At 40.1% G+C, this 23842-nt stretch overlaps 1 protein-coding gene across 1 annotated transcript in view; it reads left to right on the top strand.

Moving 5' to 3' along the window:
- Nucleotides 1–23842, top strand: part of LOC128983429 (uncharacterized) — a 97985-nt gene that overhangs the window by 19967 nt on the left and 54176 nt on the right. The window contains exon 2 of the mRNA XM_054402717.1: nucleotides 17678–17802. Within this exon, the coding sequence (XP_054258692.1) occupies nucleotides 17713–17802 (90 nt within the window). The 5' untranslated portion in view covers nucleotides 17678–17712. The remainder of the gene's footprint in view (nucleotides 1–17677; nucleotides 17803–23842) is intronic.

Genomic DNA, 23842 nt, shown 5'->3' with positions numbered 1-23842 from the left:
AAAGCAAGTCACAGCCTAATGTTTGTCATTGTTTCTGGCGGCCGCGGCGACCATCAAAGCAGATTTCCCTGGACAATGATTGGATATTCGTGCGCGTACACAGTGGTTAGCGCCATAGCGCGCCGGAGACAACCTCCTCTCATTTGTTCGTTTTCTTTCTGGAACATTCATTAGCAATACTCTGCACGTACACATTGTTGTATCTATGACTTTTGCATTAGATTGGACGTGTTCTAAACTTCTAATAACATAACATAATTACGCATAGAGGAACGAGATGCTCTTTTTTGCTCCACTGTAATGTTCTTAATAACATTGTGTTACAACTTTGCCAGCCTTAACTTATATCAATGCGTTTGCTGTTTAGGTTAATAGTTCACAGCAAGCCGTACAGGTTTTAAAATGAAACACCATAGGCCATTTAAAATTTTTTATTAAGCCTAAAAAATCAAATATATCAATCTCGAAATCTATTAATCGAGTAAATTTGATTTATATTCCCTACATATTAGATCGAGAAAAGAATTGAGTTCTTTCCTTATTGGCCGACTTATTATTACTATACTATCTTATTTTGTTTTTCTATAATAATTACAGTTTTTTCATACATTTTTTTAGATAACAACGGTGGTTGGTACACACAACTGGTTTCCACGATTTTTCAATGGAATTCGCCAGTTTGGTTGTGCTGAAAGGGTTGCTTGTTAAATGTTTGTCGCAAAATTAGTCGCACTTGAGTTGTTTGTTCAAATTTCGAAAATACAAAACCAAAAAATAATTTTCTTTAGGAGTTGTTATGTTTAAGAACAATCATTTTGTGAACGATAATATAAATAAGTAATCTGTTCAAACGGCAGTGAATCTTCATATTTTGCTCTAACTTCGTCCAATGCTATAGCTATATATACATACCATACTTGGTAGAATCATGAACTGAGATGGTTGGCTGAGTGGGTTGCGCAGTTATCGGTTCCTTGACACCAAGGTAGAGGATGATCGTTGATTTTATTCTTCATACAATCACAGTACAGTATAGGCCTAATGTAGTGTAACTACTGTAGTCGCCGGCGCCAGTGTCGTGTGCCGGACCGGTCCGTCGTCTGCTCAGCACGTGCTGCTCCACTGCTGCACGATCACGTGACAGACTGCTACTGCATCAGCCAGTCGTTAGACTGCTTTATCGCTTCCGTCCAATTACCGAGAAATTGACTTTTTTATACCAAAAGAATGCATTGTATAAATGTTGATAGTATTGCAATTTTACTTCCAGGAAAATCGATCGATGGACAAGACATCGGTCGGTTTTGCAATGGGATTGTTTACATTACTCAACCAACCATTTGTTGTGTTGTGTATCTCCTTAACTGTCTGTTGAAACAAAAACTTGTGTTTCCATCACTTTACTTGATTTTCGTGAGAAATGCCTCAAAATCTCGTGGATTTGTATTACGATGATCGTGAGAAGTGGATTTGTGAATCAGAGATAAGAAACTGAAACTTCATTGTTTTCATTCACAAACTTACAGACACGCTTAAGTGCAGAGGTATTTGAAAAGGATATAAATTGCTAATAATTTGGATGCTAACTAGGCCTCTGCTGTTAATCTCAGTAAAGCGTTTTTAACTAATACAGAACACAATATTTGGAACGTACAAATTCAGTAACGGTTCGCAAAATCACTATTTTTGTTCTCAACTATAGCCAGGGTGCAGATAACAAGATCACCAACGGTTTTCTTCAAGTGATCGACAGGTGTGTAGTGTGCAGTGAGGGACGGCAGGTGCTCGGTGGGTGCCCACCACCACCACCCTCTGTAGACCCAGACTCATCCTCAGAGCAGACAGGTGTGACGGCAGAGCAGAAGTGCCCTTGCTACCATCAGACCAGACAGGTGGTGTGGTAGAGAGACGAGCCCCGGGCTCACACACGTGTGCTCGTGACTCTACCTCAGATCTTCACATCATCACGTCACTACCACTACCACGCGACTACTGTACTGGCCTACAAGTCTACAACTGATAGGCCTTCAAGGGACTTCCACTTCCTTACTTATATGCTATCGGTGAACCCATGAATGGTCGGTGTAGACTCTTAAAAAAAAATCTAAAAACTAAAAAATCTAAAGGTAACATAATACTTGATAGTAAAACCAATAGCTGTTGTCTTTTATTTTTGGTAATTGGGAACAGACTTACTAAACTAATCACTATGCTGATTAATTTTGTTCAAGCCTACCCATTACAATGTCTAAACTCAGATTTCAAGTAAATTCTACTGTAAACAATTTATTGCAAAATTTAATTATTAATTTGGAATGCATTATACAAGGATTTTAAAACCTGGAAAGCGCTAAGAATTCGCGAAAAAGTGAGATCAACATGCTACTACAGTATTTATTTAGTCATATTATGCTACCTAAAATAATTCGGCATTAAAGGGGAACCCATGAGAAATAATTTCTCCTTATCTGCATAAACCGAAAACTGTTGGTGATAACAACAAAGAGTGGGACGCCATTAGATGTTGGGCAGAGATCGTGCAGTGAGCATGTACGGCATGATTCATGCTCATGTATAGTGCATGTCCACGAGACGACGCCATTGCCATTGCAGAGCACTGCAGGCAGCCCCATTACAAGCGGCTGCTAATTTCACCCATTATTTATTTGCGCCATAATCACAACTCGTGGCTCGCGCCGCGCCGGACTCTCAGTTGCCTTTTATTTATCTCCAAACTGCCCAAGCCGGCCAATTATGATTATTAGCGCCGATTTGGAGATTGAAATTGGATTTTCTGGCAGCAACCTCCTTTTAGTCGTTAAGATGCACGCTTATTATATCCACGTGAGTCTTTAATAGAGATAATGAATGGTAAATAGATAATTTTGTGAACAACACAGGCATAAGTCTAATTTTATCGCTTGGTCAATTATTTCTATTGAGTTATATATTTATTAGCTTTTGACAAAAAATGGTATGGCGAGGTAAGAAACGTCGGTTTCAAGCACATTTCTTGATGTTTTTAAATAGGAAAGCCAACACATTTAAAATTACACACATATTTCTATATATACCTACAGATACCATGAACCGTATGCGAATCGCTGCCAATTATTGGTTCCTTCTCCACAACAATCTGTCCTCGATAACGGTTTATCTTGCGAGTCGCCCGCAATGGTTGCGTACAGATTGTGGATTGTGATTGTAGCGCAAATGTCAAGGCTCTACAGGACCCCAGGGTTGAATGTTGAATACATTACGACTACACAACACAGGACCGCCTGAGGCACGAAGATGCGCCGCCACGACGCTGGCTGGGCATTGGCATACAGCTCGAGCCAAACATTCTCATTGGCATTGGATGGTTCAACAGTCAATGCTAGATACCACTCATATACTGTACCGCATAAATGTTGAAGAAAAAATAAAATGTAAGGACGGTTAATATTATACTTTAAATTCGTGATCGAAGAAGGTACCGGTAATCGGAGAGTAAAAACATCACCTAAGCTCCTTAATTTCCTTATATCTTGGCTCCCACTTTGGTAAAGAGTATATTATTTTATAGTAAATAAGTAATCATATTTAAATTTTGCATTTCTTTCTGATGTTAGGAGGAGGTATTCGGTATTCAAGTGTCCCTACATCCTAAAACACTCCATTTAAATGTATACAGTCGTAGCAGTAGCCAAATTTAGGGTTAGGATATAAGGACACTTGTAAACGACAGGAGTTTCGTTTCGAAATGATATGTAATTTAAACCACTAGCGGATAGGAAAAGTCTATATAGTCTTAAAATTACAGTACGGTACCTAAATAAATATCAACTACCAATCGTCTTGTTCAATAAAAGTATTGCAAAACAATCCAAGCCAAACTGGCCGAAGAAAGCAAACTCATTTCTCATATCGGATTCGTAGGACAGTTCCTCGTCCTCAATGTGATTATATGACATGCGACTCTGTAGAACCAAGGTGATCGGGAGAGGATGTGTTCTTACCATCACAGACGCTTATTTCCAACCATATCTCTCTCAGTCCGCTAATCGCTCGTCCACATTGACAATCCGCGACTCGGCCCATCCGACTACGATGTGTATCAGCGATGATATCGGATTCGTAGGACAGTTCCTCGTCCTCAATGTGATTATATGACATGCGACTCTGTAGAACCAAGGTGATCGGGAGAGGATGTGTTCTTACCATCACAGACGCTTATTTCCAACCATATCTCTCTCAGTCCGCTAATCGCTCGTCCACATCGACAATCCGCGACACGGTCCATCTGACTACGATGTGTATCAGCGATGATATCGGATTACGTGAGAAAGACCGTCATACCAGTTACGAAACTTCGCTCCTCCGACCTCCTCGCATCGCGTCAGGATGGAAAGGTAAAACGATCAACAATGGAAACAGGTGAAAGGATCTTGTTGATAATGTGATAGCATTAGCCCGAGAGGAGCTTCCTTGCACGACGCGACGTCACGACCATGAACGGTCCGGATCGTCTTCTTCGGTCGGTTTATTGTTTCTTGGCATTCACCATCGCTTAGGTAGCCTAACGTTTTCAGAAGTAAAAGGAGAGCATTTCAATTCCGATCAAATACAATAATTATGAAAACAACATCAATGTCAGTACATAAAATTGATTGTATTGTAAATCTACAAACGCAGTTACAAGAAAAAAAAACATTTAAATTTATTTTTGGCTATGCCTATTAAGTAAATCTTTTGTGTAAAGTTTTTTTCCTTAATTTATACAATAGGTACCTCGGAACAATCAATAGATTCTTATATTGCAACATTTATAAACTATTTGGGTATTAGCCTATTTAGTTATCGAGCAACATGATAAAATGCTTTGCTTACTGAAAGATTGTGGTATTATTTTTTTCGAGGGCTATAACAATATTTTTAACCTGGGTCTTCTCCTAAAGGCCACAATTTGAGGTGGAGGTCTATCTTGTTTAAGAAGAACTATCAATTTGCATATTCGATAATTTTCCGACATTTATATTTATTATAAAATTGAGTTATGTTACTTTTCAACATTGAATTATAACTTAGTGTTCGTAAAGCGTTTATCGATTCTCAGTAAATACCACGTATGTTTTTTAAGGCATGTCTCCCAATGAAGGTCATACATTTAGCTAAAGGTTCTGGTATAACATGTTGAGTAGGTTTCGACGCAATTTCAGTCTGCAATGCCGCGACTCGAACGTCCTCCAAAAATAGACGAAGTAAACATTTACGCGTTTACTTTACAAGCTTCGTTGTGCTAACAGAAATAACCGCCTTCTAGGTCGACAGTCGACAGGCGAGATTGCCAGCCTCGACTGAAGTTTATGATGGTTCAATTATAATGTAAACGTCAACGTCAGTAGTTAAACGTTTAAGCATTTGATTTTCACCAACTGCTAATTCACACAACCTCCGATACTTGTGTGAGTGGCTCGACAGTTTATTAGGTCCTGGCTCTGGCTCTATTCTACATCCAATTCGATTTGTCCTTGGAGCTGTGTAGTGGTTATTGTTGCAATCTATATAGAATCAATACAGCAACCAATCACCGTACGTGGGTGTCGTGGTAAACGTTACACAACAGCAGCAGCAACAACAGCTGTACAAGAGTGGCGACGTCACTGGAGGTGTCGAGAGTCGAGTGTGATACTGTAGTTACACCCACCTACTGTTACTGTTAATGTTAATCGTCCAGGTTAATCACTGGGGCGTGATGGCCGTGATACTGGGCGGACCCCGCGGATCAGACTGCAAACCAGAACAACCTTTAAAGAGCTTAAACGGCTCACCAGATGACGTAAACATAAAAGCTCCGAGAAATAAACTTAGAACTAATTTTTACTAGAAGTAAAATTAATTCCACTCTCTCAAAACACTAAAAAACTAAATTCAGAGATGCAATTTGGAAATTAAACTACGAGTATATACCACAAACATAGGCAAATCTTTTTACCTATGCCACGAGACACAGCATTTTCCTAAATAATTATTCGTGTTTTTATGTCTCAGTACAGTACTTACAGTACTCACACAGTAATTAGAATGTCTCAAAAATACCATTTCACTAAGAATGGTTATTTTGCGCGGGGTCTTTGGTATTCTAATCAGAAACTAACCTTAGGATGAAATAAAGAATCATCATAAATATCAAATTACCTGATGACAATAAGAAAGAACGGTTCTGCTTATTAATATCCGAGCAACCAATTAAAAAATACAGTAATCACACTCACAATACGAAAACCTCCGATGGACCAAGATTACCTGATGATTTGCTTCTGCCCCGGGTCTTCGTGTTTACCTTTAAAGCAGTATCATTGACTATAGTACATATTGGCTATTCCAGACATTGGCTACTAGATAATTTATAATACATTTACCAGTGATATATAGTGGATTTATTGTCAATGGCAGTACAGTGTCTACGACTACGCTCCTCGTTGACCGGTCCTGCTCAATCAACCACGTGCTGCTTCTGCTACTAAACTCCATCACGAACGCTCTGCTCCAGTCCATCCCTCCAATTACGGAGATATTTGCTCCTGTTTCGTCTGCCTTGCCAACATTCGGCAGGAAGTAATCAACTTGAGCCACTTTCTTTTCCAATTCAATTCCTCCGTTGATGGAATATTAAAATTCCACATTCATCTGGAATGATAGCGACGAACTTTGGTACTTTTGGTGTCTTTTTGTTATTGTTTGGTAGAGGTCTTCATATATTACACTTTGTGTTAGCCTGGAAATATGACAACGTCGGTATTGTGCTAATATAAGGGTGTTGAGATTACAAATATCAATTGTCTCAAAACGTCGTACATTGTATACCGTAGCTGTTTGGGTAAACTGTCAATACACTGCTATCAATGCACAGCCTTGTTTCCAGTATCGCAAATATTACAATTGTAAATTATCTGGGTATCTGGATCAATATAACTACTCGATTATTCTGTTAGATGCAGTTAATATTGATTATGATTACCCAAACGTATTGATATTCTTATGACAATAAATTTAGTTATGAGGTTTTACAAAAATCTTGGGATAAAAATGATATTGAATTCTAGGAGCTCCACAGTAAGTGGTGTGCAACGATCACAGGTTGTGTGTTCCCGGTAGAGCTTGTTTTAGCATATATGACCATAACGCAATGTAAATACTTTGTAGAATATATAGAACATAGACTACTGTTATTATCTGCTATGTAGAAAGTTTGGTAGCGGGATCGTATCAACGCCAGTGTAAATATTACATTTATCAGAAGTTTTCTTCTCCGAGAATAAGCGGTTTCAGGTTACCACAATGTTATATTAGACCGGATTTCAATCGCCGTCCTCGCTCAATATTTACAAGCGGCTGTGGAAGCTGATTCTCGGAGTTGTGTATTAACAGCGGATAATTCATGGGCGGTTCGCTATACAATGTGAGTCGGCTCAATTTATCGTCAGTTTTACGAAATGAGATCTGTTCTCCGCCTGGGGCTGGTGTTCGCCCCTGTAGATGGTATCTTGGCTCAGTGGCTCAGATAACGTCTCGGCCCCAACTGTGAAGTTGGCGTTTTATATTTGTTGATTGCTTTTAGATATGTTTCTTGCGTCACTGGAGAGTCGCTTGAATCGCATTTCAGTCCAAATAATAACCAGTTTTACCAAAGTCGGCTCGTTTGATTTAACAAACAAACGGGATAATAATCTAACACAACCACATAATGCTCTACAACTTAAATTTTAGTGTACGAATCGACCAGTATACTAACTGTTACGTTATAATATAAACGCTAGGACGTAATCCCACTTATAACGCGTTTCTTTTAAGACATCGTTTCTTCTAAAATGCGTTGAAAAATCACGAACATACTCTTTTCACATCCGGGCAATGCACCACATATTATTGTCAGGGAATGAGATAAAGAGTGAAATCATTATTGTTTCGATTATTTCGTAAAAGTTGCTGGATTTTTTACAACTTTAATTGGGTTTTTAAGTTTTAACAATAATTGTGTCACATCTCAGTAGTCAAATTGATAAAGCGAAAACTATAAAAATAATTTAAAGTGATATAAACAACGATCGTCCTGGACTGAATGATTACCCCCATCGTGGTCCGTCCAACCTGAGTCATTCGTAGTTTTCTGTTTGAAATCACTACCACCAAGTATTTGAAGCGGAAACAAGTTGTTTCCTTTAAACAAGTCAGCTCTGGAGTTTTATTTATTAATTGGATAAAATCTAAAGATCTAGATATCACTTGTCATACCTATAAGTAGTATAATTCTAATTAAGCCACCAGGATTGTGGCAATCGTCGCAGATTGCCTTGTTTATCAGGTGGTTCCGTCCAAGGCGACTGATTGGATATCGTGCCTGTAATCTGATGACGGTGAGACCTAGGAGGATTAAAATAATGTTTAATCCTCCTAGGGTGAGACCGATCCCAAGCGAAAACCTCAACAGTCATCATGAGGCTTGCATCTGCCTAACGACTACGTTAGGAATAAGGTCCTGCGTTAGGATTAGACGTTAAGGACGTTATAATCATATAATGTTCTTTATAAACTCTTTGTCCTTTACCCTATGAAGTGGGATGTTCAAATTCGGTCGCATATTACTTGAAGACAAAAGAGATAAGTTGCTGATTCTGCGAACGAAGGTGCTTCAAACGCGGGGAAAACATCCTAAGCTCGCTAAACGGCGGGCGGAGTCTCGGTTGGGCCCGCGCCAATTTATGCGCTCCGATCGCCCGCATTCTCAGACGTAATCACTATTAATTTTGGCGGGAATGTCCGGCTCCTATGTAGAGATGGTTGATCGCGTACCTGGCATCCGCGGCTTTGCCGACTGAGCGACTAATTACCGTGCAAGCGTCATTGTTGGGATTTATAAAATTCAAAAGATTCTCCAGGATCGAACATCATTAGATTTAGATTCCTTAAAATAATAATAAATACAACCTTTGACAAACATTTGTTAAGTTAACGATTGTAATGGGCGATTAGTTGTGACTACTCCTATCAAGACCTTTGCTTTCCATAATGTAGGTAAGTTAGAACGTTAGAACCTTATAATATTCTTCAATCCTCAAGAAAGACATGATGGTAACTTTTAGTGAATCTACCCTTGCCAGCCATTGAGTTACTAAGTTTCAGCAGAGTTTTAAACTCTGGAGCTCTGTGTCGTGTTGCTGCTGCCCAACTCTGGTACTTGCAGGAGGAGATGGCAGTCCGCCAGTTTTTCTTTTTTGCATACAGATTGGGTATAAATCTGCCAAGCGCGCTCTCGGGCCAAACCTCTCTCCTCCCCTCCTCTCCTCCTTGGTACGCTCGGATGGTTTATGAGCTGTGCGAGCTCGGGTTAATTATTACCTTCATTGACTGAGGCCGGAACAAGACGGCTCAATTAATACTTGGGAGAAGATGCCTGCGTTCTTTGAATTCTAAACATGCACAATGCATAAGAAGTTGGAGTAATTGTGAATTTTCGATAGTTTGTGGAATTAGGATAGGCGAAATCTCAGTCCGTTAAAAGGCACTGTCATCCCGGCTCCTGAACTATTAGATATCCTATCTATTGAGAATGATTCTCGGAATCAATATAGGCCTATCACCTGGAATAGGAAAATAAACACGCGTGCATAACTTAATCCTTGATATAATTAATTGCCTGGGTAGCCGAGTGGTTGTAGTGATCGTCTTCAAATCTGAAGGTCGCTGGTTCGATGTCAAGGGAGATCGTAACTGAATCCAAACACCATTTTGTTATTGGGCTATCAAAGTTTTACACGACAAAAGGTATAAGTTAGATAGTCACAATCCCATGGTTAGTTTACAAAAACTAAAAAAAATACTACGGGCATAGGTAGCCTATAATACAAAAAATCCTCGGAAGTCACCAAATGTGTATTAAAGTAAATCCTAAGTTATACAGTACAATCAACTTATAATGATTGCATTGCTTATGCAAGTAGAATTGTCCCTTGGCGTCAGCAACATCAGCATTGACATGTCATTCCCAGTAGTCATGTTTTGTGAGGAGGCGGTTGTGTTGTGCTGTACTCTGTCATCTTGTGGTCCTGTCGAGTGTCCGTGATTGTCGTCGTCGTCGCCAGTGTGTTGTGTAGACATGACTAAGCACGTCTGATGTCGCCAGCGGCCAGACTACTGCCCTTGACACGACAGATATCACCTAATGTCACGACAATCACAATCACAGCATTAGAGTCATGTGTCAACAATGACAAATCCAACATGTCGGAGTCTACGCTAGTGGCACGTTGTAGTGAAGAAAGCGGACCAAACTCATTAAGTTTTTGTGGATATAGCGGGGATCGAACTCGTCAAAGGTTTTAACTGTATAAACCATTGCGTACTTCACTTATGTTTGATTATACATTTTATTATTTTTTTATTGAACAGTTTTGACTTATGACGTGAAATGAATATCAACCGTGGCGTCGCAATGGCGTATGTGAAAACCTAAGGTCAGCGAAGAGAGAATAAGTTCCACGAGTGTTACAAAAGAACCTAGGAGTATTTTGCAAATGTGTCTAACACAGGAGATTCTATGCACGTGTAAGCATACGCCAGCTCCCAGGGACTGATAACGCACGTGACCGCCGCGGTTCTCAGGACTGAGTGGTGTTTTATGGCGGGTAAACTACGTGTTTTGGCGGGGACAGCTAGTGTCCTTGGTGCCAAAAGCACAAGGCGATCTCTTCTCGAGACACATTTAAATGTCTCATCAACAACGCCAATCAGCATTGCTAATGGATTTGAGGTGGGTCCACCACGAGTGGTGTCCAATCTTTACAATGGGGACCTTCTTTTGTTTCCTTTATGAATTGATTTCAGTCATCTAAATGAATTGTGATTGTTGAGTTGGATGGTTGTAAACCATAGAGAGGTGGGTTTATGAGAACCGGTTTATAAAATGTTGTTTAACAGGACTTTAAACGTGATAAATCAACATCTTCGTTATTATTTTTCACGTTCTTTAGAAAAGGTATATCTAAAAAATATTCAGTGACGAGTGAAAGGTCGCTGAATTGTCCCACAATGGCTTATTAGTTGCAAGTTTGTCTCTTAGTGCCTTATTATAACAATGCTCTTTGTTCGGTTTATAGTTTCCGAGTCCTCGAAGAATAGGCCATATTGGAATTTCACAACCTCCTTGACACCTAACAGTAACTGGAATCGGCTGCCAGCAAAGGGAAGTATCGAAACAAGGTTATGCTTAGAAAGCTAATGTATAGGGGTTAGAACTACCAGCCTTGTAATTTAAAGCAGTTAACACTGAACAGAATGTTACGTAGTACTTGCCTAGGACTGCGATTACTGTAGTGGCAACGCCGTCGTCACAGGATATGTGTATTGCTCAACTGTTACTGGGAAAAGCCGTTACACTTGTAGTCCAGTCAATGAAGGCTCAAAAGGGGGGTGTAGAGGACATGGAGAGGGGGAAATTTTTTTTCTGCGGGAATGTGTTCGGGGTAGTTAGAAGATAAAAATACCAAAAGTCCCCGCCCCTGGCCCTGCTGCTTCAGCGATGGGAGGGGGGGAAAGACCCATTTTTTAGTTTTTTACTTCTACACTGAAAACCGTGCATCGTACGGAAAAAATGTAAATTACAAAAAGAAAGATGATGAAATTCTCTCCAAGAATGGTTATATTCATTTCTTACGTATATGCATTAGTTTAAAAGATATTCTCAAAATAATATAAAAATTCTTCAATAAATTGATTTTTCACGCGTTTTTTGTCAAATAAGTTTATATAATCCATTAGCCTGTTGTTGTTTCACATCAATCAGGATAGAAAACAGGTTTTTGAACACTAACCTATATAATATAATATATCAATCGTATATATTGTGTTAAAAATTGTTTATATAAATTTAAATAAGTTATATATATTTGTCATGGAAACAAGTATTTTTTGCATAATTATTACATTAAAAATTAAAAAGATTGTGTTTGTAGCTATTTTTGTCCAGGTTTATTTATAACAATTACCGAAACCAAGACTTAATATTATTGTTCATGGTCTGGCTCACTTGGGACGAGAGGGTCCGACTTCTGTCCCAAAAACTGGTGCCATCTGGAACTGAAAACCACCATCTAGGACATTTCCATTATTCAATTCTTGTTGATTAGACTCAATATTGTCTATCAAAGTGAGAATTCGGCGTAGGCCTGTATATTCTTCATCTTCCTCATTCACCAGAATGGGCATTTCATGTAAAAAGATCCCTTAGCAGTTCTGGCATAACGGAGAACACTTATTGGAAATTTTCTTGCATGCACAAATTGCCCGTCTGGTACTGTTATAATCTTGAGTACACCACAGAGAAGTAATATTATAGAGTAATAATACCATAGAGTAAGTAATACCATAGAGAAGTACTTATTTATATTACTTCTCTGTGAGTACACTTGCAAAAAACTTGGTTAAGGGATTAACTGTTCCTGGTTACTATAATTTTGGTGTCTCTGTTCAAATGAATATCTTACTGACTAGAGGTCCCTTGAGAGGGGGGGAAGTTCTGATTAGAAACTATCTTTGTATATGATATTGTATAGTTGAAATTTATTAATCCAGTGCAATTAGGTTATGACCCGGACAAAATTGATAACAGGCTGAAAATTGGTGGAAATGTTCAAAACAATGTCCTGAGTGGCCCACACAAAGTCCCAAGAAATCCCAGTTGGGGAACGGCCGCCATTTTGAAAAAACTGCCGCCATCTTGGAATTTAGGTTTCATGCCGTATCTTTTGAAGTAATTGTCCGAAAGACCTTATTTATGTCTCAAATTAAACGTTTTGGGCTCATGTATGAGGGTAATATATAATTAAAGAGTTTATTATGTTCCAAGCATAAATATTATTTACATTAACCTCAAAATATCTATAATAATGATATAGATACGGTTATGTCCCGCCTTTTATACGAATTGTGGATATTTATAGGCATGCAAGGTGGATGCAATACTCCCTGGTGTTGATTAACGTCCGCACGGGTGAGTACTACGACTATCCGCAGTACTTTTGTGATAATTAGACCAATTCGTAATTGCCAAGGCAAAAATGTGGTTCGGATTCCACTATAAACTGTAGGTCCCTTAGTTGCCATTAGCTGTATGGGCTATTAATTAACAGCTGTGTCTAAGGAATAAGTCGGTCTTAGTCACTAACAAGACTACAAGATCGCGCCACTCATCCTACACTCATCTCCATTCACACTTGTTTTAAAATACCTACTTTGTATGGTTGCCATTTCATAGAACAGTATTAACAGTATAGATATTGAGTCTGATGAACAAGAATTGGATTATGGAGAGACCATGAACAATAGTATTAAGTCTTGGTTTTGGTAGTTCATATAAATAAACCTGGAAAAATATAGCTACAAACATAATCTGTTTAATTTTTAATGTAATAATTATGCAAAAAATACTTGTTTCCATGACAAATATATATAACTTATTTAAATTTATATAAACAATTTTTAACACAATATATACGATTGATATATTATATTATATAGGTTAGTGTTCAAAAACCTGTTTTCTATCCTGATTGATGTGAAACAACAACAGGCTAATGGATTATATAAACTTATTTGACAAAAAACGCGTGAAAAATCAATTTATTGAAGAATTTTTATATTATTTTGAGAATATCTTTTAAACTAATGCATATACGTAAGAAATGAATATAACCATTCTTGTAGGAAATTTCATCATCTTTCTTTTTGTAATTTACATTTTTTCCGTACGATGCACGGTTTTCAGTGTAGAAGTAAAAAAACTAAAAAATGGGGTCTTTCCCCCCCTCCCCCCGCTGAAGCAGCAGGGCCAGGGGCGGGGACTTTTTGTATTTTTATCTTCTAACTACCCCGAACACATTCCCGCAGAAAAAAAATTTCCCCCTCTCCATGTCCTCTACAATCCCTTTATTGACTGGACTATTGTAACACACAAGTGGTAGTTTCATTAGAATTTTGTCAAACTTTTCACATCATGAGTTAATGTTATGACGAAATCCAACAAGATTATACCTGTGATATAGAGTAATATATTTTATTTTCTTTGAGAGAGATCGTGTATTGTGCTACTCCACTGTTTGGTACAGTGATGTACTGATCAGACAACGTCTTGGGCCAACGTGATGGGCTACTTACACATTCCTCACCGCTGCTGCTGCTGCTCCAGATAGCAATTATCAGACATACCGGTCTAATGGACCATACGGTGGACCAGTTGTTATATACCAATCAGCTGTTTGTAGGAGGCGCAGGTCAGACTAAGGCCAAGGAGCTGCTAATCACTCTCCACTCTCAACAACAGCCACTGGTCACGCTCAACATCTACAGCGTCTACCGATTAATGGACCTGATGTGTCCTAACCACAGCCTCTCTTCACTTTTTGTTGCCACTTTTAGTTTCAACGGGATTGTCTGACGGAAAGCGTTTGTGTTTTTGTTGGACAGGGATTAAACTTTTAGAGTGTGGCAATGATGTTGCTTCGTGCTGATTCTGTCAGAAGTGGGTGGCATCACAAAACTGTAGGGCGTAGGACGCCGTTCCTTACATAATGAGTAACTCTTAACATATGATGACGCGCATCATTAAAATGGTTTAAGCCTCGGTTTGATCTCAGCAAGCAGCGGGAGGCTGGTTTACATATACGTGTACAATAAGTGTGCCTCGTGTGTTGCAGGGGACGAGATGGAGCGGTAGACTGTAAGCCTCAGTTAGGGTGGTTTACATATACGTGTACAATAAGTGTGTCTCGTGTGTTGCAGGGGACGAGATAGAGCGGTAGACTGTAAGCCTCAGTTAGGGTGGTTTACATATACGTGTACAATAAGTGTGCCTCGTGTGTTGCAGGGGACGAGATAGAGCGGTAGACTGTAAGCCTCAGTTAGGGTGGTTTACATAGACGTGCACAATAAGTGTGTCTCGTGTGTTGCAGGGGACGAGATAGAGCTGTAGACTGTAAGCCTCAGTTAGGGTGGTTTACATATACGTGTACAATAAGTGTGCCTCGTGTGTTGCAGGGGACGAGATGGAGCGGTAGACTGTAAGCCTCAGTTAGGGTGGTTTACATATACGTGTACAATAAGTGTGTCTCGTGTGTTGCAGGGGACGAGATAGAGCGGTAGACTGTAAGCCTCAGTTAGGGTGGTTTACATATACGTGTACAATAAGTGTGTCTCGTGTGTTGCAGGGGACGAGATAGAGCGGTAGACTGTAAGCCTCAGTTAGGGCGGTTTACATATACGTGTACAATAAGTGTGTCTCGTGTGTTGCAGGGGACGAGATAGAGCGGTAGACTGTAAGCCTCAGTTAGGGTGGTTTACATAGACGTGTACAATAAGTGTGTCTCGTGTGTTGCAGGGGACGAGATAGAGCGGTAGACTGTAAGCCTCAGTCAGTTAGGGCGGTTTACATATACGTGTACAATAAGTGTGCCTCGTGTGTTGCAGGGGACGAGATGGAGCGGTAGACTGTAAGCCTCAGTTAGGGTGGTTTACATATACGTGTACAATAAGTGTGTCTCGTGTGTTGCAGGGGACGAGATAGAGCTGTAGACTGTAAGCCTCAGTTAGGGTGGTTTACATATACGTGTACAATAAGTGTGTCTCGTGTGTTGCAGGGGACGAGATAGAGCGGTAGACTGTAAGCCTCAGTTAGGGTGGTTTACATAGACGTGTACAATAAGTGTGCCTCGTGTGTTGCAGGGGACGAGATGGAGCTGTAGACTGTAAGCCTCAGTTAAGGGTGGTTTACATATACGTGTACAATAAGTGTGCCTCGTGTGTTGCAGGGGACGAGATGGAGCGGTAGACTGTAAGCCTCAGTTAAGGGTGGTTTACATAGACGTGTACAATAAGTGTGCCTCGTGTGTTCCAGGGGACGAGATGGAGCGGTAGACTGTAAGCCTCAGTTAGGGTGGTTTACATATACGTGTACTGTACAATAAGTGTGCCTCGTGTGTTCCAGGGGACGAGATGGAGCGGTAGACTGTAAGCCTCAGTTAGGGTGGTTTACATATACGTGTACTGTACAATAAGTGTGCCTCGTGTGTTGCAGGGGACGAGATGGAGCGGTAGACTGTAAGCCTCAGTTAGGGTGGTTTACATATACGTGTACAATAAGTGTGTCTCGTGTGTTGCAGGGGACGAGATAGAGCGGTAGACTGTAAGCCTCAGTTAGGGTGGTTTACATATACGTGTACAATAAGTGTGTCTCGTGTGTTGCAGGGGACGAGATAGAGCGGTAGACTGTAAGCCTCAGTTAGGGCGGTTTACATATACGTGTACAATAAGTGTGTCTCGTGTGTTGCAGGGGACGAGATAGAGCGGTAGACTGTAAGCCTCAGTTAGGGTGGTTTACATAGACGTGTACAATAAGTGTGTCTCGTGTGTTGCAGGGGACGAGATAGAGCGGTAGACTGTAAGCCTCAGTCAGTTAGGGCGGTTTACATATACGTGTACAATAAGTGTGCCTCGTGTGTTGCAGGGGACGAGATGGAGCGGTAGACTGTAAGCCTCAGTTAGGGTGGTTTACATATACGTGTACAATAAGTGTGTCTCGTGTGTTGCAGGGGACGAGATAGAGCTGTAGACTGTAAGCCTCAGTTAGGGTGGTTTACATATACGTGTACAATAAGTGTGTCTCGTGTGTTGCAGGGGACGAGATAGAGCGGTAGACTGTAAGCCTCAGTTAGGGTGGTTTACATAGACGTGTACAATAAGTGTGCCTCGTGTGTTGCAGGGGACGAGATGGAGCTGTAGACTGTAAGCCTCAGTTAAGGGTGGTTTACATATACGTGTACAATAAGTGTGCCTCGTGTGTTGCAGGGGACGAGATGGAGCGGTAGACTGTAAGCCTCAGTTAAGGGTGGTTTACATAGACGTGTACAATAAGTGTGCCTCGTGTGTTCCAGGGGACGAGATGGAGCGGTAGACTGTAAGCCTCAGTTAGGGTGGTTTACATATACGTGTACTGTACAATAAGTGTGCCTCGTGTGTTCCAGGGGACGAGATGGAGCGGTAGACTGTAAGCCTCAGTTAGGGTGGTTTACATATAGGTGTACTGTACAATAAGTGTGCCTCGTGTGTTGCAGGGGACGAGATGGAGCGGTAGACTGTAAGCCTCAGTTAAGGGTGGTTTACATAGACGTGTACTGTACAATAAGTGTGCCTCGTGTGTTCCAGGGGACGAGATGGAGCGGTAGACTGTAAGCCTCAGTTAGGGTGGTTTACATATACGTGTACTGTACAATAAGTGTGCCTCGTGTGTTCCAGGGGACGAGATGGAGCGGTAGACTGTAAGCCTCAGTTAAGGGTGGTTTACATAGACGTGTACAATAAGTGTGCCTCGTGTGTTCCAGGGGACGAGATGGAGCGGTAGACTGTAAGCCTCAGTTAGGGTGGTTTACATATACGTGTACTGTACAATAAGTGTGCCTCGTGTGTTGCAGGGGACGAGATGGAGCGGTAGACTGTAAGCCTCAGTTAAGGGTGGTTTACATAGACGTGTACAATAAGTGTGCCTCGTGTGTTCCAGGGGACGAGATGGAGCGGTAGACTGTAAGCCTCAGTTAGGGTGGTTTACATATACGTGTACTGTACAATAAGTGTGCCTCGTGTGTTCCAGGGGACGAGATGGAGCGGTAGACTGTAAACTTCAACATGTCTCCATCACGGGACTCGGTGGCTTTCACCAAGGGGTTACTCAATGGTCCAGGACAGAACAACTGCTTTCTCAACAGCGCTGTCCAGGTTAGTCATTGTGCTCTCCTTTTTCGTCTTATCAGCCAAAGATTAATGTGCCCTGTTCTCAGTATCGAGCAACGTGTCGTAAGTTTAGTTTATCATTCCCTACCTGATGATAATACAGTCTTGGAATGATCGGGTGTTGTAGTTAGTAGACTTTGAATGTATTATTTGCATGCAATTATCTGTGTAGAATTAAGTTTTACCCATTGGTAGTAACAAGATCTACAAATATAAACCCTCCAATCAATAAACACTCAATCCAGAGCCCTCAGACGCACATAGAATAATCACAGCACTGTCATATTCTGTACAAAAATACAACTGTTGTTAGTGTTATTTATTGTATTAGAATAGTAGTACCGAGGGACCGAGTCTTGCTCGGTTGTGGTTAATTGGGTTTAATCGTTAAAACAATGCTACATAGAATGTTTCTCCCCTCTTGTCTTTGAAACCCGTTGTTTGACTTTTACGTTCACTAAAGACAGCAAATAAAAATATGATACAAACAAAATCATATTAGTTTCAAAATTTCTTTTAACAACGATGTCTCTCTTTATTCCTACTACTTCGAAAGAAACTGAGATTCTGTCTGTTTTTTTCATTGGGATTTAGTATACGGTACGGTAATATTTTAATGCAAATTAAAACCCCCAGATGTAATTAGTTTACTTGGAATGCCTCAGTACTTCGGGGATTAATTTTTGGTGGGATAGGGCAAAGCAAAGTAATCATTATTTGATCGAAACTATTTTCCCCTATATCGAGTAATCTTCAGTGTAATCTTTGCTCAATAGTTACTACTCATGTTATTCCCTTTTTGTACTGTATTTTGTAATTTGTTAATTGGCTTGTTGTAAACACATGTGAACTCTTTTTTTTACATTTCCTTGTTATTTTATTGAACCAACATCGACACTTGGCAACCCATAAGACCAACGTTAGATTTCCAAATGAGTTGTGTAATAAAATACGAATTTTCCTAAGGTAGTGGCTGTCGTCAATCACGTTTTTAGGCCCATAAGTCCCTAATTCCAAAATTTAATCAAAATCCCTCCCTGGATTTCCAGATATATATAACAGACAGACAGGCAAACAGACAGGCAAACAGACAGACAGACAGGCGGACAGACAAACAGACGGACAGACAAACAGACACAGCTCGAATTAGAATAAGACATACAGACAAACAGATATGGCTTGTATTAGAATATAGGTGATGTGTTTCCCCAAATATTAAGTTTTTCCAAATAATAAGGACATTTGATCTTTAACAAAGATGTTATTCAAATAATAATCGATTAATTATTGATATTGATACCTTTCGCATGCTGTTTATAATATTATTAATTTATTTCAAAATAACAAACCACCCTTAGAACGTCATAAAAAGAGACTAGTATTGCCTGCCATAAAGGTGCGTTTCACTGTTAGGTCACGTATACATTTACATAGTTCTGACTTGGTGTCCGGATTTCTGATGAAGGCAGCCATTGTCATAAGAGATCAGTATGCCAGAGGTCCAGCGTGTTTATAGCCAAGTCAGCCATCAGTTGTGTGTTGTATAGCTGTGTAGCTGCTGCTGTACGTGTGTTGTGTGTTTGTTTATGTGGCCACACGGTCTGTGGACAGAGGCGCACTGAACTGTCAACAACAACAAATGGTCTGGAGAATAAATAAACCACTCGGTTTGTGTTTCTTACGTAAAAAGACGGTCAGCACAATGCAGTACCATAGATAAAACATTGGTTAGTCTATGGCAGTACAGTACTCACAAGTTCTTGTAGTTTGGAATTACGATAGAACTCAAGTTAAAATTCTATTTTACCTAAACAATTTATGATGAACTTTGTTTTTCACTGTACAACCCAAAGCTAGCTATCAAATCTTTAACAGTAAACCGATAAAGCAAGAGATATTTACACTTAAAACTGCTGCATGCAAACTTATCGAGCCTCCATTTCTGTGAAGACCTTCGTTGTTTTCACGTCGCACAACATAGTTTGAGTTTTGCACCAAGGAGAGGACCCCTGCACCTGGAACTGCGTCGAGTCCATCCTTATGGTGAAAAGGTCAGCCTTAAATATGTAGATATGTGCTGAATAGTTCCAGCCTAGTGTACAAGGATCTCTGATGTGATCGTAACGTGTCAATCGGTGTTGAGTGCACGAGAATGTTCTAGGACTTGGTCCTCTTTAGCCTTATGCTCTTGGAGTTAAGGGGGTGGGTTTAGTGGGCAGTCTTTATGCATGATCACATCGTTGTTTATTCACTCAAATGTAGTAATAGTGTTTGCTTGATAGTAGCTATATAAAAGATAAGATTCAGTTAGGGTATTTTACATACAGTCGGCCTACTGTAATAGAAAATTAAAGCTCCCGATTTTAGATCCCAGATATTTCTTAAAGCCCTGCCCTCAATCACCTCCTTTACGCGTATAACCAGCAGCAATGGGTAAAGATCCAAGAATGTTTCCTCTAGCTCTTGCTTGATAGAGTTTAGAGGTATGATTTGAGTGTTCAATAAGTCTACTCCACAGTATAGTTTTGGCCAATCTTTTTCTTTGCGTTAAATTCCCTGATATTCAGAAATCCAGAAAAAGACAAATTTTTCGCTGAGCTGAGCGATAGTTAATTTCCATACTATATTGAACCCGATCATAAGTGATTTCAGTGACCTCATATATTGTTCAACCCTTTTTTGGCATCTGTGTCTATTCAACGATATGCACCCAACTAAATGGGTGAACGTAACGAACACAGTGAATGGTGGCAGAAGTTGGCAAGCAGGGATAAAGTAAGTATAATGGAACATAAATAACCTCACTCCCACGACGGCAGCAACGCAATCGACCAAACAAAGACTCGCCTAACAACAGAACCAGAGCGAGACTGTGCTATATGACCCAGGAACGTACAGAACTGCATTGTACACATACACAACGACACTGTCATTGATACCTAGATACTTGGATGCCACTTCAGCCATCTTGCATCATGGTTTGACATATAAACTTCTAGAATTAGTGGTAAATATCTATTTATGTGGGATAATCTCAAATGGGCAAAGAATAGTGCAGAGTGAATAGACAATCACTTCTGAAAGACCATTTTAGGAAGAAAACATCAAGTGACAGCTTTTCCATAGTTAGCTTTTACTTTGGGAACTGCGGAAACCGATTGACCTGTTTCCCTGTAAATGTAGGACTTGAACAATGCCTGGGTCTAGGCTAATTGGCGTTGTAGTAACGATGTGAAACTATTAGCCTTGCCTTCGTCGCCACTTTCGCCACTAAATCTTTTTTTAGTGCAGTGATCGTTGTGTGCAACATCGATAGCTTCCGTTATTGTGCTGTAGAGTGTAGACCAGTGTAGTCAATATGGTGCGGGATGGCTGAGAAAACAATATCATGAGATGCTTTACTTACTTTACACCATTAGTCTTTCGGTAGAATCTTAGTTCAAACCACTTTTATCCATGAACAACATGAGTATGTAATTTATGGAAAGAACTTTGCTAAAACATAATACGTAGAAACGCTATTCATAGAAGACTGAGGCTCTGTACCTATCTTTCTACATCATCAACACATGACTGGTCCTACATCATCAACCATCAATTACTGTTGGCATTTAAACGACCTCGTTGTCTTCAGTGTGTGTATATAGCGGTGTTATTATCCGCATTCCTACCTGTGCCACTTGCAATGCCACTCCTGCCATTCAACGCCACAACTATGCCAAGGACTGGTCATCTTGTTATCAGATATTGAATGCACATGTAGCAATGCCAATGTTTACACTTGCTTAAACATAAACGTACATTGTAAATAAATACGAACTGGTTGTTCTTTACAAATTCCTTAGAGCTCCGAGACATTTTCTTATACTGATATGCACAGAATAAGCTGAACTATCCAGCCAAGGTACTCCGGACTCCAGAGTACCTTCAGAGTAGTAAACACATACAGGGTGATTGAAAAGTCTGGGTACGGCTTAATATTTTAAAATATAATGCAGATTGAGCTACAATACTTGGTACTAAGTTACAGGACATAAAACTCTATTTTAACACATATTCAGTGATCCAATAACTCTTCAGGGGGACGGCCCACAAGGAGTCGGAAGAAAATCTTAAATGGAAGCATAGGTCAATATGCACATCAAATTAAAGGTCTTTTTTAGTAGAATACAATGTTGCAAACCGTACTTCAAAAGGTTGATCCTGCACAAAATGGCAGATGTTCAAAGATTTCTTAAATCCGCCATTTTGAATCTTTGAACGACTGTCATTTTTTACTCAGGCATTCTTTTGAGCTTGAATTTACGGCATCGTAATCTACTAGTGAAGACCTTTAATTCGATGTACATATCGACCTATGCTTACGTTAACAATTTTCTTCCAATTCCTAGGGCTGTGCCCCCTGAGGAGTAAGCGTATAATAGCAATGTAAATTAAATGAATCTTTGAACAACTGTCATTTTGCGCAGGATCAACCTTTTGAAGTGCGGTTTGTGGCATTGTATTCTACTAAAAAATACCTTTAATTTGATGTGCATATTGACCTATGCTTCCATTTAAGATTTTCTTCCGACTCCTTGTGGGCCGTCCCCCTGAAGAGTTATTGGATCACTGAATATGTGTTAAAATAGAGTTTTATGCCCTGTAACTTTGTACCAAGTATTGTAGCTCAATCTGCATTATATTTTAAAATATTAAACCGTACCCAGACTTTTCAATCACCCTGTATGTTAATGTTACCGAATGTTACCCATCCACCCTTTGACGTGTAGGACTACACGTTGAGAGGAATTGTAGATAGAACCCTGTAGTTTTTTCCTTTACTATAATTGGTAGGTGGTTATTTAGCCTACACCAGTGCAAATCACATGTCAAAGCCTGAAGAAGAAAACCGCCGAGCCGTATGCGAGAAGCCACAAACAAGCACTTGTAGAACGCCAGGTGTTTAGCGAGGCAACAGGTATCTTCCTACTGTAGGTGCGGTAGACCATGGCCTATGTGTCCCACCTGCTGCTGCGATTGGCTACATTTTTGCCCCATCCAATATGTTTTTCCATAGCCCACTGTGTCACTTCGCCAATTCGTTCCAAGTGTTCTCCAGAGGCCATGACCGCCTCATTATGAGGTGCTTTGTTATAATATCTGTTTATCACCCAATGTCTGATAGGATAGCTTGGACGAAGGCAATCTCACGAACAGCTGACTCATGATCGTCTTTCCTGTGTTATTTTGTACTTTCGTTCTTGCAATCTACCTAGATATTTGGATAACCCACTAAAAAAATTATATCTAGGATTGTCTTTCTAACTGGCAATCCATACTTAAATAATGGCGTTTCATTAACTGAACTAGGCCTATAACTTTTAAAGAAGAAGACTCTTATTTGGCAATCTGTTTCACGTTGTTTAAAATGTTCCGACTTAAGTACGTCGACTCAAACCGGGTAATATGAAGATGCCTTTACAACAGGATGAAACGGTGTCAGTTCAAATCTACTGCGAGTTGCTTATTCTATGCCAACTGAACGGGATGTTTTGAGATTCCGCCAACTTGTCCGTCCAGCAGTTCCTGGACATTGCCCATGTTGAGTGCCGTGCACTGTGCCTGGGGCCTCAGGTTCGTGCCGCCGCCCAGCCTGTTTATTTAACTACCCAGCTAATTGTTGACCGATAACTCTTCTCTTTTCCTCGAAGTTCAGGCAAACATTGCCACGCGACCGATGGCTCGTCTGACCATGCCGCGTTTCTCTGTAGGTGGCCTCAATTTGGCCACAGTTATTTTAACTTCATGGTAAGCATTTTGAGTATTACATGACATACGTTATTTCAAGTACAGTTATATGTACGGGGTTGACTGATGTGTTAGTTTTTGGTTTTTATTGGCATTCCAACAATTCTGAGGTAACTATAAAAATATGAAATTAAATATGCTTATGAATTATAAATATAGTTGAATATATATTGAGGGAATGGTCAGCTACGGAAACTCTCGTGGTTAATGGTGTAAACTCTCGTGGTGTAAGCTG

The sequence above is a fragment of the Macrosteles quadrilineatus genome, unplaced genomic scaffold (assembly GCF_028750875.1).
Source record: "Macrosteles quadrilineatus isolate MER2022 unplaced genomic scaffold, UCM_ALF_1.0 Scaffold_1__1_contigs__length_201487025, whole genome shotgun sequence".
NCBI classification, from domain to species: domain Eukaryota; kingdom Metazoa; phylum Arthropoda; class Insecta; order Hemiptera; family Cicadellidae; genus Macrosteles; species Macrosteles quadrilineatus.
The sequence above is the reverse complement of the archived record's forward strand: the minus strand, read 5'-3'. Positions and strand labels throughout refer to the sequence as shown.